The sequence below is a fragment of the Colletes latitarsis genome, chromosome 6 (genome assembly GCF_051014445.1).
Source record: "Colletes latitarsis isolate SP2378_abdomen chromosome 6, iyColLati1, whole genome shotgun sequence".
In the NCBI taxonomy this organism is placed as follows: Eukaryota; Metazoa; Arthropoda; class Insecta; order Hymenoptera; family Colletidae; genus Colletes; species Colletes latitarsis.
Window position 1 is genome coordinate 13,278,266 of NC_135139.1, and position 17,187 is coordinate 13,295,452.

The 17,187-nt window shown below is 34.5% G+C and overlaps 1 protein-coding gene across 1 annotated transcript; it reads left to right on the plus strand.

Annotated features, from left to right (window-relative positions):
- The first annotated feature begins 5,064 nt into the window (after positions 1 to 5,064).
- Positions 5,065 to 7,277, plus strand: Pasi1 (septate junction component pasiflora 1). The gene is made up of 5 exons (XM_076766326.1): positions 5,065 to 5,261; positions 5,339 to 5,438; positions 5,508 to 5,695; positions 5,774 to 5,824; positions 6,726 to 7,277. The coding sequence occupies exons 1-5, from the start codon at positions 5,175 to 5,177 to the stop codon at positions 6,807 to 6,809; spliced, it is 510 nt and encodes a 169-aa protein (XP_076622441.1). The 5' UTR covers positions 5,065 to 5,174; the 3' UTR covers positions 6,810 to 7,277.
- The last annotated feature ends 9,910 nt before the right edge of the window (positions 7,278 to 17,187 follow it).

Consider the following 17,187-nt stretch of genomic DNA (forward strand, 5'->3'; position numbering starts at 1 on the left):
TGCATCGGCGACGAGCAAGTGCGCTCTACGGGATCCAGCGTTGGGACCGCTCGGCGACGCTCAACCGTTCTGGTGTAATCGAAGCGATACACACGGCCGATGCGGTTTCACGGCAGAGAGAAGGGGGTTACATCAGATCACCGAGACACGCTGCTCGTTTCCACAGCGAGACGACAGACCGATCGAGAACGGATATCTGGTGTTCGGTTGGGCCGCGCGTACGCCGACGACGAGGAGTTCAAGAACGACAAATGGGCGTCCGGATCCAGCTGGGCACCACGAAGCTGGCCCGATTCGACACGAGAGACCATGGCGTATGTGCACGAGCCGAGCCGGACCCGACGGCACGAACCGGTGCGAAGGAAACCTTCGACGTCGCGAGAGAGTGTGCGAGAGAGACCCGAACGGGGCCCAATCTCACTAGAGGGGACCCCTATATCGCCTTTCTCTTAACTCCGACCCGTTGGACGTGTGCGTGGAACTGGGAGAATTTCTTCGCTCGCAGTGTCTCGAAATTACATCGCGTCCGTTCGCTCCGTTTCCTCGTCCAAAATTGTGCGGTCACGTTACAGCGATAAGAATTTATTTCAAACGATCGCGACTGGATTTTATGATCGAGCTCTCGTTGGATCGTTACGGACTCGTGCAAGTTCAGCGACGTAAATCGAACCTTTTTCTGAATTCATCGTGCCCCCGATTTGGTATTTTCGTTTTGGCGGGAAAAATGTATGATTCGAATATCGTTCGTCTTGGCAGTGTGCTGGATGATTTTGTGGTAGTTCGCTAAAGCATTTTTAGGCTCTTTTTAACGTTATAATTGTACGATTTATGAACCAACCGTGGATTTCCATCGTGTTAAGAATAGGAGAAGATAGCACAGAAGCGCAAGCTAACGCGAAGTCGTTGGCACAAAAGAAGTCGAGTATATCGTGTTTCAGATAACTCTGATACCTTGGTGCACGAGCGACTCTGACGAGCAATGTAAATTTTCTTTTATTTCTAAAATAGTCTTCTTAACAAAAATGTTTATTTCTATAACAAAACGGGAAACGTTTGAATACAGGTCGAAAGTAGTATCGAAAATTTATATCCCTTTGGATATAAAACGTAAAATTTATTTCAAAATTACAAATCTTCGATCCCAAAATTGATGCAATCGCGTGAGTTTAATTTGAAGTTAGCTATACGGTATCGCATAGTTGTTCTCCGTGCGCTTTCAACGTGAAATGTGAAGTTGTTCCAACAACTTTTTGTGAACCAATTCCCTGTCCGCAACACACGCTGTGTTAACTCGCTTGAAAAGCGAAATGCCAACGGACAAGTTTAATTACACTTCAGTGATTTATTCAGCACATCTTAAAATTTATAGCTAACGACGTGAACATTTTATGTAAAAGTCTTTTTTCCAATCAACTCATTTGCTGTGGATGATATTCGTTCCTCAAGTTTCAGTGAATTCATGATGTCATCGTGATTAGTACGGAGTAAAACATTTTATGGAACAATTAAAAATATTTCTCACATAATTGTCTTTGGTAAGGCGATATACATATTTGAATCGATTTGAATTTTACTCGAGTCGTGAAATCATACATTAATATCATACGATGGAACCATTACATCCTATTAAACGTTACTTAATGACATTCAGTAATCTCTTCTTTTCGATTAAATACCATTACTTCGACATTTTTTCTTTTTATATAGTTTCCTTTTATGATAAAATTTGTAACGATGTTTCCGGTAACTGTCGAAGGTTTACTCCAAATTCGTACGTAGGTAATATCTTATTTTCGGGTGTACGTGAGAAAACTTCAGTCTCTAATTACAGATAATCCACGCTCGAACAATTTAAAATCCTGACAAGCTTCGTTTTCCTTTTGAATTTTTAATAGGTCCGAAAACTCCGAAACAATTTCATTTCCGACTTTTATATTCACAATTAACTTCTATTAATTACGTGCATACTGTGCGTTATTATCCTTCATTTTAAACGAATAGTACGTTCAAAAATTACTCAAAATTAACTTAACGAGTTGTGCAAATTACATTCTTCCGAGACGTTTAACCTTTTCCCGGTTGTAATGAGATAATGCATTAACTAATTACGCTCGGTTCATCTATTTTGCGTAAGCATAGGCAAAGTCACGTGCCAGCTGTTCATTGAAAATCTATTGGTGTTGCCCTTACTAACTACGTAACGGCAACGCCACGAGACTTACCATTCACGAGGCCGAGATATGCCTTCAAGAATGGAAACGGCGGCAACGTTGTACGCGATGCTTTCAACCAACACCTAAATTGAGAGCCAGTTTAAGGCTAATTCACACTTAGTACGTGGACGTGAAATGAATTGCAGTATTATAATCTGCACCGCAGACATTATTCTCCTTCCTCGTGGTTCGCTATCCAAGACAGTGAGTCTAATGATTTCTTAATAATAATACGGTATAAATCATTCTAGTTTCTTTCAGCTTGTACTTTATCAAAGGAAATTATATTTTATTGTAGTTAATAATATTCTACGTATAAACAAATTTTTGTGTTAAATGTACTGTATAGAATACAATATAAATTCGATATGTCATATTAGAAACGTACACACACGCTTTTGTTTTGTTCAAACACCAAACATTCTCCAAGTGTGAATCACACTTTATAATCACCCTCTAGAATTGCTAACATGGTGGCCAACTATCTTAGAAAACGATAGAGAAGAATCGTGCGAGAGAGTAAGACAGAGAATTTTGATGGTCCGAGGCATTGAGAGGAGTTCCACGCATTCATGCTTATATATTTATAGCTTTCGGACAGCATCGCGAGACTACGAAACGCATCTGTTGCTCTAAGATTGGCGCGCTACTACGCAAAGTATCCGTGCTTTCTTACTGTAACATCTGCGGCAACGTAGCGCTCCTCTCCCCTTGAAAGAGTAACAATGAATGTAATATCCGCAATTCCTTTAATATTAGATACGTCTAGAGTAACGAGTACTTTCGTGTTGCTGTAGATTAAGTGCAATCAAGTTTGATATAAATTTCTCTAGTTGTAATAGCTTGGTTCGAAGATGTAACTGCCACGTTACTCTGTCAACTAGTTTAGTTCTAAATATGTTCTTTCCCTTTGCATATGATTTTCTAGCATATGTTACAATTACACTTCAACGATTTCTTCATAGGGGTATGTTAAACAGTCTAAATACTCCCACAATGCAAAGTATAAATGTATTATGACGACATCTTGATACCATGCGATTTTGTTAACTTAGAGAATACTTTGTCTATTACATACTAGGCTATTCTGTTCGATGACTATAGGAATTTAAAATCCTCGCATGGGTTACACACCGTGCCATTGAATTGTGGACCTTCTGACATTCCATTATTAACGTTCGATCTAGGAATTTAGTAAGTACATAACGTTGTAACAACAATACATTGTTGTTTCCAATTAGATCGTTTAAAACGGTTTGTTATGAATCTCGATAAGGTATTTTCTACGTTCTTGACTAAGATTCTTGTTGCTATTTAGAAAGGATAACAGATTATTCTGTCAACGCGATTGTCGTGCTTATAACTTCATTGTTTCACGAGTTCCGTTATTGACACTATCAGCGAGTATGCAATCAGATAAGAGATTCCTATCATTATATTTACGTAAGTTTACGTGACTTAACATCCAGTACAGTCAACGGGGGTCTGTTTTGTTTTATTACTGCATTATCAGTCGCAGATCTTATCTGGTTTCAAGCGGTTTATTTTCTTTTGCGGTACCAAAATGGCTGCTCACCGCGGAAACCACAAGCTGGTAATTCGAAACCATTGAACTACATTTTCTACGGGTTAATCACCGACTGCTGCTTGGCTCTTGGCAATATACATATATTAATTGTAATATTTATAACTTTACGTTGTCAAGATGCGTTATCAATGCAAAACATTCAAGATGCATCCAAGTGACAGGTTGTCTTTTTCTTCAAACTATAACTAGTTCACTAAATCATGCCATCGTTTTATATATGCAATTAACGGTAAATATAGTGCCCTTCGAAGTCTTTATTTGTGTTCACTTTATATTTCGACGACTCATTAATGAATATAATTTGTACTACTTATAATCAGTAAATGAAACTAAAACTTTCTTACGAAATACACTTGTCACTTATAACTGAAAAATCTATGTCGCAATTTTGTTTTATACAAGGTATTAGCAATTAGAAATAATTTTTACGAGAAGCTTCATGTTACACTGTACTACAATTATACTATGTATAACTACACTGTGAATAAATTCATTTCTAACACTTAATGACTAAACTCAATACTACAATTAAATCATTTATATACTTAACGTATTTCATCTTTTTTTTTACCAACATGGAAGTTCACGTTTTCATTGCCTTTCAATAGAATAAATTCTGGAAGTTAAGATGGACGCTCTGTAAATTGAAACAGCCGGCATCGTGACCCGCTTACCAAGTGGAGGGGATCTAAACTTCAACGCGGCGTCATTAAGAATATGCCTACAGAAGCATGCATGAAACTGTTTTCTAGTTGAAAAATATTTTCTGAACAGTTAAAAAGCTCGAATATTAGTGACCGGTGTCCTAAGATATTACAGAAGGAAATTAACTGGAAAAAATTAATTTCCTTTGAGACTTATAAGTAAACTGTGAATAAAGATTGATAACTATATCTTGTGAATTATTGAATTGTTGCCTATAAATTAATAGTGCATAAGACATCTTGATACATACAATATCTCTTTTACCCCATTGTGCAAAGTATTTACGTTAATTATACTTTTACCCGCAATTAGTCCCTAAATGAAGTATCCTCATTATTATACATCTTTCTGGACAAGTTTTTTTCGTCCATAACTACGGTATTTAATATTACCACTCTCTAATAAGATTGATCTTATATATTATAAACTATATACAAATGAACATAATGTAACTTAGAATAAAAAATTACACCAGGACACAAATTAACAAATGCACGTAGGTATTTTTGGTTTGTAGTGTTCGTGGTTGGTAGACCTGGTGCGTGTTGACGCCCAGACTCAATGAACTAATAACAACAAGTGGGTGGAGATTACTAGATCATTTGTATTTAGTGGATTGATAAGTGAAACAAAATTCGTTGCATATAAATATTTCTTTTAACAAAAAAATGGCAATTTTGAAGTCCTGTTGGTCACCATTTGTTTGGACAAATGATATTAGGGCAGGATCCAAAGCTATTGCTTTTTATACAATTGTCTGTATTTCTGTATTAGCGTAATTTATTGTGTACCCACTTTGATTATTTTTTAATACAACCTTTTCACATTTCAGGCAATTAGTATAATACATGTTACACTAATCTGTTACCAATTAAGTGGAGGAGATTCAACGCAGTTGTATAATCCTCTATTTGAAGCTGATGTCAGAGGATGTAAGTTGTAATGCGTATTAATAAAAATAAATATCATTGCATTCGTATATTATACTTATAATTTTCCAGCTATGCAAGTTTTTGGAGGTCTCTTCATATTCTACTTTATTCTCTTAACCATGTCAGCATTATTAATGGTGTATGGAATAAAAGAGGGAATACGAGGATGGCTACTTCCTTGGCTTATATTATGGTTTATTGCATGTTTGTTCCAAATGGTTTTTGGACTATGGCTCGTAGGAGGTTACTATATCTATGTAAGTCCTTAGCTGTTCTGCAAATGCTCTATTATAAAATATTCATTAATCTTTGATCTCATGATATTTTGTTTTCAGCTTGATGCAACGTTTGCAGCATTGTGTATATGGTTTTGGATGTCATATAATGTAAGTATTCAATAATCTAAAAGCAGTAGCCACAATTCATCCGATTGTAACATCGTAGCAACATCATAATTTTGATACTGTGTCTGCATCATCTATTGTAAAATGTTCTTTCTTGAAACAGGTATTGAAAGTTGTTCCTTTTGCATTTTTAACTATTTTTGTATCTCTCTTTCCAAATTTTTGAGCACTTATAATCTACTCTGCAATGGCAATTATTTTTTGTTATGTGCAGTTTTCGTTTATTTTTTTTATATGTCTTGTTCACTAGTGATGAATAAATACACGTCGTTCAATCGAATATGTGTCCACTAACGACTCGGATTAATTTCCAATAAGTACAGGCTCGAAAACGGTTGATTCTAACCTAATCGCTATTATTTTTGCACTTCTAACCTTTCATCTCGTATATACAGGATATTCTATGGTAATCTAGAGGTCAGAAGGGGGAAGAAGTGTGCAAAATTTTGAATAAATGCTTTGTTTTAGAATTAGAAACAACGTTATAACACTCGATTTTTATAAAGCAACAAATTCAATTGTTTATCTATGTTAAACTTACATCCAATCAAATCTTGAAAGTAGTACAAAATGGAATATAGTTTACAGTTTACAGTTTATAGTTTATAGTTTACAGGTGATAAAAGACATGTAACTATGCAAATCAGATGAACAAATCGATTTTCTATGTGGTGTGACGAAAAATGCGTTACTTAATTTATTCATGTAATATTTGTTTCTAATTTTAAAACAAAGCGTTTTTGGCATGACGATATGCGTCAATGACACAAGCGGTATCGACCTTTAATGTTGATACAATGTTATGATTGAGTGGATCGCGATTACTGCTTTTGTATTAAATCTTTCTATCTATGCATTTATGTATGTTTATATGTTTTTACAGATATATTGTTGGTTAGTTGTTCTGTCAATGTACAAAGTATTTGAAAAATTGCAATCTCCAAACATAGAATTACTATGGCCATAAGCACTCGTAAAACTCTATTTACATGACATATAGTACATTGATTGACACCAAAGTAAGATACAGTGTATTTATAGATGGATTTACTATATTTTATTTTGTATATTTCTGCACAAAACTAGATGAAGAGTATTATTTACAATAGCTAATAATTAACCCAGCAAAAACGCCATTGTGTGTTATATTTAATTTGATTATTATTATTTATTTTATAAATATTTAATACTAGCAACATTCTAATCGCATAAGTACCATACTTCAGTGTCATTAATGTACAATTAGTTCAAAGTTTTCAAAGTGTAGAACTTTTATATTATAAGGGAAGACTGATATTGGTCTAAGAAAATATCCGTCCAAATTTCAGAGATCTTTATACAGTTGCCAATAAATTTATGTAATAGAACTTTGTACCTGGTTGCTTTACACAATCAGAAACATATAAGCTTTTAATAAATTTTTGTATGAAACAGATTTTTAGTATTTCGTAATATATGTAAACAGCTTTTATGATTGATACAAGTTAAGAATGTTAGTCCAATTTATATTTAGAATTAATATATTTTACTACCACAACGATAGTTGCTAGTTATTAATAGTTGTAAGTATTCGAAATTCAAGTGAAATTCTTTACTGTATTGTAATGAAAAAATTTTTAATTTTATATTTGATATCCATTCCTTTTTCCCTCCCTTCAATCCTAAATTTCATGACGATTAGTCACGGGTGCTATTAAATAATGTATAACGCTACCTATAATGATCCAGCGCAGTTATCTCAACCTGTGAAGAATCACGGCTTGTCCAACTAACTCAGCAACTTCATGATTTCTGATCACTACACTGAAAAACAAAAATGCGTATTAAATAATGCACAGCGGCAATTATGCTGATGAGTACAGACGATCCAGGTTGCTTCGTGATGCTGGAGCAAGTATCATTTTGAGCATTTTTATACATATAACGCAACGCTACATAAAAACAAACGCGATCAGTGAATATTCCCATCGCTACTCCAAAAACAAACGCGAAACATATAACTGATTGCAACTCTAAAAGTAATCAAAAACGGTTCATAATATTTGCAACGCGATTAATATTTCTATTTCGCAACGCTAATGCAAACCGAGATGTTTACACGCAACACTACTCTGAAAGAAAACGCGAAAAATTCTCATCGTTCGCAACTCTAAAGCTAACTATAAAACTAATCATTTGCATAAATAACTAGACAAACAACGCGATTAACATTCATTTCTCGCAACTCTAATAGAAACCGCGGTCAGTATTTACTCGCGACACTATTCTGAAAGCAAACGCGAAAATATTCAGTTCGCAACGCTAGCTTGAGGGTAAACGCGATCATTTATATTACGCAACACTAATGTAAATCGCGAGTTGCTCAAAAATACTGGTCGTTGTGGTACAAATACCATCTGAAAAATTACTACTACTACAACTACAAGCGAGAACAGTAACTAAGTAGTAACAAAGAATGACTTTCCATCCTAATCCGAAGATGAAGATGAAGAGCCATTTGTTGCAGCCCATTCTTGCGACAATTTGTCAGGGCCTCTTCTTTCTTCGGACGGTCCTGCCCAGGTCTGAAACTTAAGACTAAGCTCGAGATTCCGTGCAATACGCAGTCCTCTAACAATTCTAGGAATCGTTATCGGAACAAGTCTGTGGAAACTCGAGCAGGACGAGCGTTTCGAGGGGGGCTAACCACGACCACGAGCGCGAAGAGCGACTCTAAAGTCGCGCGATTTTAAGAATCGAAAGTACAACCAAAACAAACAGTATAATCTGCTTGGATCGGCTAACCATTCGACCCTACAAATCGAACTACAGGCACAGGACTGCCACTCGAAAACGCGCCTGCCCGAAAAGAGAATGTGACAGCCCTACCCTGACCCTACCTACTTAGATCTAATACACACACACACCAGAAAATAAGTTACCTACCTACCTAACCCTATATTTAAAAAATAGCAAAACACATTCTCGCAAACAAACACTCCACGGTTCTCACGCATAATGTTCGGGCGCGGCCTAAACTAGGGAGGAAGCCCCGAGGTTCCTCCGACACCCGAACATTTCACACAACATTCACACTCTAAGGTACGTACCATTTCCTGAAATCGACTAACAAACGCTAGTGACCATTGCGTATTTCTATTATATATTAAACATTTACATATAACGTGTTGATGTAACATAGTCTTTGATAAATATATTCTATATACAATAATCGTTTTTGTTTTGCGTAATTCTGTTATGTAAGATTCATTTTTCGTCAAGTATTTTGTATTATATCTTTCTTATATGCAAAAAATATAAAGTTTGTTTTTCGTAGGAATGCAATGTTACGAAATGGAAATTTATTTGTAATTATAATAAATTTTTTAAACGACGCAATTCCACATCCTAACCACAAACACACACAAGTGGAAATTACGTCGTGCACGATACACTAGCGCAATGTCAATCGCCCACGATTAGTTTATTATAAATTTTACGAACTATGTCGTCGTGCCTCGTTGCATTCGCTTATGCAAGTAACACCTGGGCACGTGCATGAGTTCATGCAACGGACACGGAAAGATTATTCTGAAAATCCTGACTAAAAAAAGTGGTTAATAAATAATACAGTATAACTAAACGGTATTTCTAATTTAATTTTTAGTCAAAATAACTCAGCAAAATATATTAATTTTGAAAAATATTATCATTAAAAAAAATTATTGTGATTTACTAAATTATTATTTAAAATATTAAACGAATCAATTAGTGAAATTTATTAAATTATTATTTAAAATATTCAATTATATCTTTGGTTGATTTTGTCGTTAAAGTAAATTTTTTGGAAGATGGAAATAGTATACAATACATGTTACTTTAATTAGAAAATCAACCAGTCGCGAAACGTCTTCTGGTACGTAAAATATATTATGTGATATATTAATTAAGGAAATGATCCTCATAAATAAAAGACTCCTATTTTTGATTGATATTGTAAAAATTATTGTATAATGTCATTGTAAATGACATTCATGTTCTACTGAATTACATAATTAATATGATGTTAATGAAAATATTTATTTTATAAATATTTAATGTATTTTATAAAAATTAGTCGTCATGCTGTGAAGTATTTATTTGTTACATCAAAAAACTCGACTACCAGAAGACCCTAACCTAAACTAAAAAACTATAATATTAAATGTTGTTACTACTCACGGGTATGAAAAATACCCGTGGTCACTGAACTCGCCAAAAATACTAAATATACAACTGGTCACCCGTGTCATTTCGGATCTTTCATCCTATGACATGATTGGGGACCAGAGAAACAAAAATGCATGCAACTCACTCAATCGAAGAATACAAACACTCGGATGGCGATGTTGTCTAGTCGAAGTCATCAACGACGTCAGCAGCGTGGTCATCGAAGAGTTTCTTTGGTTTCAGAAGTACGGCGATGATCTTGTAAAAAGAAACGCCAAATATAACACTCTATATTTTAAATTACAGAAATTGTACTTTTAATAAAAAGACTCTAACTATAACTCTAACTCTAAAGACAGATTCTACCGACCGCATTGCGCGCGGTCGTCAAAATTTCTGGCAGAAAAATTGGGATTAGGTTAGAAATAGAAAGAATTAAGTAAGCACATGGATCTGTCTATATATCGATTTAATACTACATTTAACACTAAATAGTTAAAAGGACAAAAATTTATAGTATGTATAGGTACATACTCACTTGTTATAATATATTGGATTTTACCAAAATTCAATTTTAAATTCCTTCGATTCGATATTTCTATGCATTATGACGTCGATTGCAAGGCGGTAGCGTTGCCGGCGTTTCTTCCAGTCGAATTGTAGCAACCGTAGTCTGTGACAGAAATAAAACGATCAAATATGATAAAATTAATGTACCTGTATCTTAATTAAGCATCAACTGAATACGATATATGTTCTACAAGGTAGTAATTACGTTTAGAGATTTGATAATTGATGTCGATTAGATATAGAAAAAAAGGCGCTAAACTGATTTAACTTTTTCCGCGATTTAGACTGAATTTATACTAAACACGTGTTAATATTAAGTGAAAGCACTAACAGAGAATGATAAAGAATACTAATAGCGATTAGAAACGTTTAGATGATAATAAGTAAAAAGTACGTACATCATTAGATGCGAATCGGTCAACACGCCCCACTCCATCAGTTTCCACAGAACAACTGGCGACCCCAAAGAATTAACCGATGAGCATTAATGGCGGGAGTGGGGCGAAGACCAACGTTTCGATTCTCGGTGTGCATTTCTGAAGAAAAGGTTAAATCTAATATCTAGAATAATTGAAAATAAATTAAATAAATGCAATAAATACAAAAAGATACCTGGATAAACAATTAATTATTTAATGATATATTATCATTATGGTCCTGTGACGTCACAATGCGAAGCAGCCAATCATTGACACTGCTTAAACATTGAATATCGATCTATTATGCGATACATAAGTAACTAGATCGATTGAAATATATTAATGCTAACCATAGAAACATTAAATGTGTAAATATTAAATTTGAATTTCCATTTCAACGTTTCTCATGTAAATATCCTTTTTTTACATAGTTTATTTTCTAAAATTATTTGTTTTAATTCTCACTAGATTTACATAAAAATCTATCTAGATTCTGTGTCAATAACATTGGGCTTGATACAATAATAATATAAAATACGAACTATATGCAATTCAAACTATTATGCTATAATACGGGCATAGACGAAATATGGGGTAGATGTCGCAAGCAATACTTTTTTCTGTAACACACGGGTTAAGGGCACGGACAATGTGTAGTGTAGACGTGTAAAGCTATAGTTTTTCGTGTCACGTGGACCAGGAATTCATGAGTCCGTCGTCAAGGTGAAGTCGACAGGCCGGCGGTTGAGTATGTGAACACAGACAGAGCGAGCTTTCAAAACACAACAAATGGATCAGATTACTGTCCCTGGCTCAAGAATGCTAGCAATGGTAAGAATAATATTACTTTTACAAAATATTTCTAGAATACACAAGAAATGCGTTCAGACGAGGAATAGACTAGAACAGTCGTTTAGTGAGAGTCAGAGTCCTATGACACTAAAGTACAAATATCGTGAAAAATTAACATTTTGTTTATTCTATACATATCTTGTATCTGCTGTTTTTGCATTTGCGTAATTCATATAATCAACTTTGAAATTTAGATAAAAAGTTAATATTTACGCGTTATATTTCTATGTTTGGAATTAATATATTTCAATCGATCTAGTTACTTATGTATCGCATAACAGATCGATATTCAACGTTCAAACAGTGTCAATGATTGGCTGCTTCGTATTGTGACGTCACAAGAGTATAACGATTATAAATTATTAAGTAATTAATTGTTTGTTCAGGTATCTTTCTGTATTTATTGTATTTATTTTCTTTATTTTCAATTATTCTAGATTAAGGTTAACCTATCCGAGAATCGAGACGTTGGATTCACCTCACCCCTCTCCCCACCCGTTACTTCACCACGGTTAACGGCTACTGTGTTTTGGGTTCGTCATTCGTTGTCTGGTAATTGGTTTGGTTAGGTGCGTGGTCAGCTTCGCGTCTACTAAGGTAAATACGTACTCTTAACCTAACGATATCTAAAACCTTTTAATTATTACTCTCGCTGTTCGTTACTCTCTATCGTTGCCCTTATTTAATATTAATACACGTATATTATAAATTTACTCGGCAACGTGAAAGAAGGTTAAATCGGTTTCCCGGCTTTTTTTCGACGACTAACCGATGTCAATTGTTATTAGATTTCTTAATTGAAGTCTTTTACGACATATTACGTGTTTAATTGTTATTTCATTGTTATGTAGGTACATTTATTTTATTACATTGGATCGTAATTTATGTTGTATTTCTATTGCAGTCTCTAATTGCGAGTCAAATTCAAGGTTAGACGCTGTGATGGATGCCGGATGTTAGAAAATATCGATCGACAGAATTTCATACGCATTATTGGTGAGAACAAATCTATTGTTACAAGAGACATATACATTCATATTTATATATTCTTGTCTTTTGGTCGAATTATTAGTTGTACGTACGATGTATAATTGCATGTATAACAGGTTAGTGTTACGATTGAAAAAGAAAATGTTTGATCGAACTCTTTCTTATTTCGATGTATAACAAGTAATGTCGATTGTGTGACAATTCAAAATGGCGTTGTTAGATTGGAATCATGCGTATCTTCCTGCATTTTGATCGTGATCACATATTTACGGGTATCGAATATTTAAGTAATTTTCATCAAATTAATGCTCAAAACAATTTAATAACAAAAATAATCTAATAACAAAAATTTGTTGAACGGGAGTTTATTTTCTAATTGCATTTATGAATACTTTTTTAGAACTGAAATTTATATTTGTTGAAAATATTTAACATTTATTTATTTATTTAACATTGTTTGTTTCAAATTTTCAAAATAAGCAGTAATTTTTTTATTAAAAGTACAATTTCTGTAATTTAAAATATAGAGTGTTATATTTGGCGTTTCTTTTTACAAGATCATCGCCGTACTTCTGAAACCAAAGAAACTCTTCGATGACCACGCTGCTGACGTCGTTGATGACTTCGACTAGACAACATCGCCATCCGAGTGTTTGTATTCTTCGATTGAGTGAGTTGCATGCATTTTTGTTTCTCTGGTCCCCAATCATGTCATAGGATGAAAGATCCGAAATGACACGGGTGACCAGTTGTATATTTAGTATTTTTGGCGAGTTCAGTGACCACGGGTATTTTTCATACCCGTGAGTAGTAACAACATTTAATATTATAGTTTTTTAGTTTAGGTTAGGGTCTTCTGGTAGTCGAGTTTTTTGATGTAACAAATAAATACTTCACAGCATGACGACTAATTTTTATAAAATACATTAAATATTTATAAAATAAATATTTTCATTAACATCATATTAATTATGTAATTCAGTAGAACATGAATGTCATTTACAATGACATTATACAATAATTTTTACAATATCAATCAAAAATAGGAGTCTTTTATTTATGAGGATCATTTCCTTAATTAATATATCACATAATATATTTTACGTACCAGAAGACGTTTCGCGACTGGTTGATTTTCTAATTAAAGTAACATGTATTGTATACTATTTCCATCTTCCAAAAAATTTACTTTAACGACAAAATCAACCAAAGATATAATTGAATATTTTAAATAATAATTTAATAAATTTCACTAATTGATTCGTTTAATATTTTAAATAATAATTTAGTAAATCACAATAATTTTTTTTAATGATAATATTTTTCAAAATTAATATATTTTGCTGAGTTATTTTGACTAAAAATTAAATTAGAAATACCGTTTAGTTATACTGTATTATTTATTAACCACTTTTTTTAGTCAGGATTTTCAGAATAATCTTTCCGTGTCCGTTGCATGAACTCATGCACGTGCCCAGGTGTTACTTGCATAAGCGAATGCAACGAGGCACGACGACATAGTTCGTAAAATTTATAATAAACTAATCGTGGGCGATTGACATTGCGCTAGTGTATCGTGCACGACGTAATTTCCACTTGTGTGTGTTTGTGGTTAGGATGTGGAATTGCGTCGTTTAAAAAATTTATTATAATTACAAATAAATTTCCATTTCGTAACATTGCATTCCTACGAAAAACAAACTTTATATTTTTTGCATATAAGAAAGATATAATACAAAATACTTGACGAAAAATGAATCTTACATAACAGAATTACGCAAAACAAAAACGATTATTGTATATAGAATATATTTATCAAAGACTATGTTACATCAACACGTTATATGTAAATGTTTAATATATAATAGAAATACGCAATGGTCACTAGCGTTTGTTAGTCGATTTCAGGAAATGGTACGTACCTTAGAGTGTGAATGTTGTGTGAAATGTTCGGGTGTCGGAGGAACCTCGGGGCTTCCTCCCTAGTTTAGGCCGCGCCCGAACATTATGCGTGAGAACCGTGGAGTGTTTGTTTGCGAGAATGTGTTTTGCTATTTTTTAAATATAGGGTTAGGTAGGTAGGTAACTTATTTTCTGGTGTGTGTGTGTATTAGATCTAAGTAGGTAGGGTCAGGGTAGGGCTGTCACATTCTCTTTTCGGGCAGGCGCGTTTTCGAGTGGCAGTCCTGTGCCTGTAGTTCGATTTGTAGGGTCGAATGGTTAGCCGATCCAAGCAGATTATACTGTTTGTTTTGGTTGTACTTTCGATTCTTAAAATCGCGCGACTTTAGAGTCGCTCTTCGCGCTCGTGGTCGTGGTTAGCCCCCCTCGAAACGCTCGTCCCGTTCGGGTTTCCTCACACCTGTTCCGATAACGATTCCTAGAATTGTTGGAGGACTGCGTATTGCACGGAATCTCGAGCCTAGTCTTATGTTTCAGGCTTGGGCAGGACCGCCCGAAGAAAGAAGAGGCCCTGACAAATTGTCGCAAGAGTGGGCTGCAACAAATGGCTCTTCATCTTCATCTTCGGATTAGGATGGAAAGTCATTCTTTGTTACTACTTAGTTACTGTTCTCGCCTGTAGTTGTAGTAGTAGTAATTTTTCAGATGGTATTTGTACCACAACGACCAGTATTTTTGAGCAACTCGCGATTTGCATTAGTGTTGCGTAATATAAATGATCGCGTTTGCTCTCAAGCTAGCGTTGCGAATATTGTAAACTTATCACGATTCCGTTTAGCGTTGCGAACTGAATATTTTCGCGTTTTCTTTCAGAGTAGTGTCGCGAGTAAACACTGACCGTGGTTTCCATTAGAGTTGCGAGAAATGAATGTTATTCGCGTTGCTTGTCTAGTTATTTATGCAAATGATTAGTTTTATAATTAGCTTTAGAGTTGCGAACGATGAGAATTTTTCGCGTTTTCTTTCAGAGTAGTGTTGCGTGTAAATATCTCGGTTTGCATTAGCGTTGCAAAAGAGAAATATTAATCGCGTTGCAAATATTATGAACCGTTTTTGATTACTTTTAGAGTTGCAATCAGTTATATGTTTCGCGTTTGTTTTTGGAGTAGCGATGGGAATATTCACTGATCGCGTTTGTTTTTATGTAGCGTTGCGTTATATGTATAAAAATGCTCAAAATGATACTTGCTCCAGCATCACGAAGCAGCCTGGAACATCTGTACTCGTCAGCAAAATTAGCATACTCGTAGAGTTGCGAACGATGAATACTTTTCGCGGTTTCTTCCAGAGTAGTGTAGCGAATAAGAACTTATATCGGTTTGTTATTAGTGTTGCGATGTTCAAATTGTCCGCGTTTCTTTGTCAAGTTAAATTTGCAAATAATTTGCATTAATTGTATAGTTCCATTTAGAGTTGCGAACGGTAAGAATTTTTCGCGTTTGCTTTTCCAGTGTAGAGTCGCGTGGAAACATTTTAATCTCGGTTTGCAGTAGCGTTGCGAAATACGAATACTAATCGCGCTGCAAGTTGGAAATAATATGAATTTTTTCACGATTGTTTTTAACGTTGCGATTATTTTTTCGCATTTGATTTCCAGGGTAGCGTCCGGAAATCACAAGACAGCTGAATTAGCTGCATCACCTGCGATTTTCGTAGCCTAACGCGGCTATTAATCACGATTTACTTCTGACGACTAAATTGTCAATCGCATGCATTGATCGATTGATTAATCCAATAAAATTAATCGATTGATGCTGAACTCAGGACCGTATAGCTTGCATTCTATTAATTAACAAAAGAATTCGTATAATTTCATTTCCTACCATAATAAGCGCTATGATCGCTTTCTGTGACCCGTTGGTAATGTTGCGAGTGCAATCGACATGATAGTGGGATTCTAGAGTCCTAAAGAAGTGGGCTGAAGAAATACATTGGTTGTAACCTCTACTTGTATACCTTTTCTGTAGTATAGAATAAATTTTGCATGCAATGCTTTTTTCTATCAGACCATTGATCACGTAAGCCTCAATATTATTTTCATATCACTTCCAACGTTATCGGTTCACGCTGGAATTCGAATTTAGCACTCCTAGGGTTTGGAATTAAGACTAAATATTGGGAGAATTTAATTATTTCTGAAGTAATTAAGATTAGATTTCAAGAGCAGTTCTGAACAGAGCAGGACACGTAGGACATGTATCGATTTCGAAATTTATTTGTTTATTCTTGTTCAAAATTCGAATAGCAAGCAGAGGAATTCATATAAGGTGTAATTACGTAGTCATTAGTAATAATTATTCTAAATTTTTTATTCGTTTTTCGTATTCAAGCATCCTTAGCTATAGACAACTCGATATTCATGTT

Bases quoted from the DNA above. Each gene is read 5' to 3' on its own strand.
- Pasi1 (XM_076766326.1), top strand. From the start codon at position 5,175: ATGGCAATTTTGAAGTCCTGTTGGTCACCATTTGTTTGGACAAATGAT. The intron at 5,439-5,507 runs GTAAGTTGTAAT...ATAATTTTCCAG, and splicing joins TGAAGCTGATGTCAGAGGAT to CTATGCAAGTTTTTGGAGGT. The intron at 5,825-6,725 runs GTAAGTATTCAA...ATGTTTTTACAG, and splicing joins GGTTTTGGATGTCATATAAT to ATATATTGTTGGTTAGTTGT.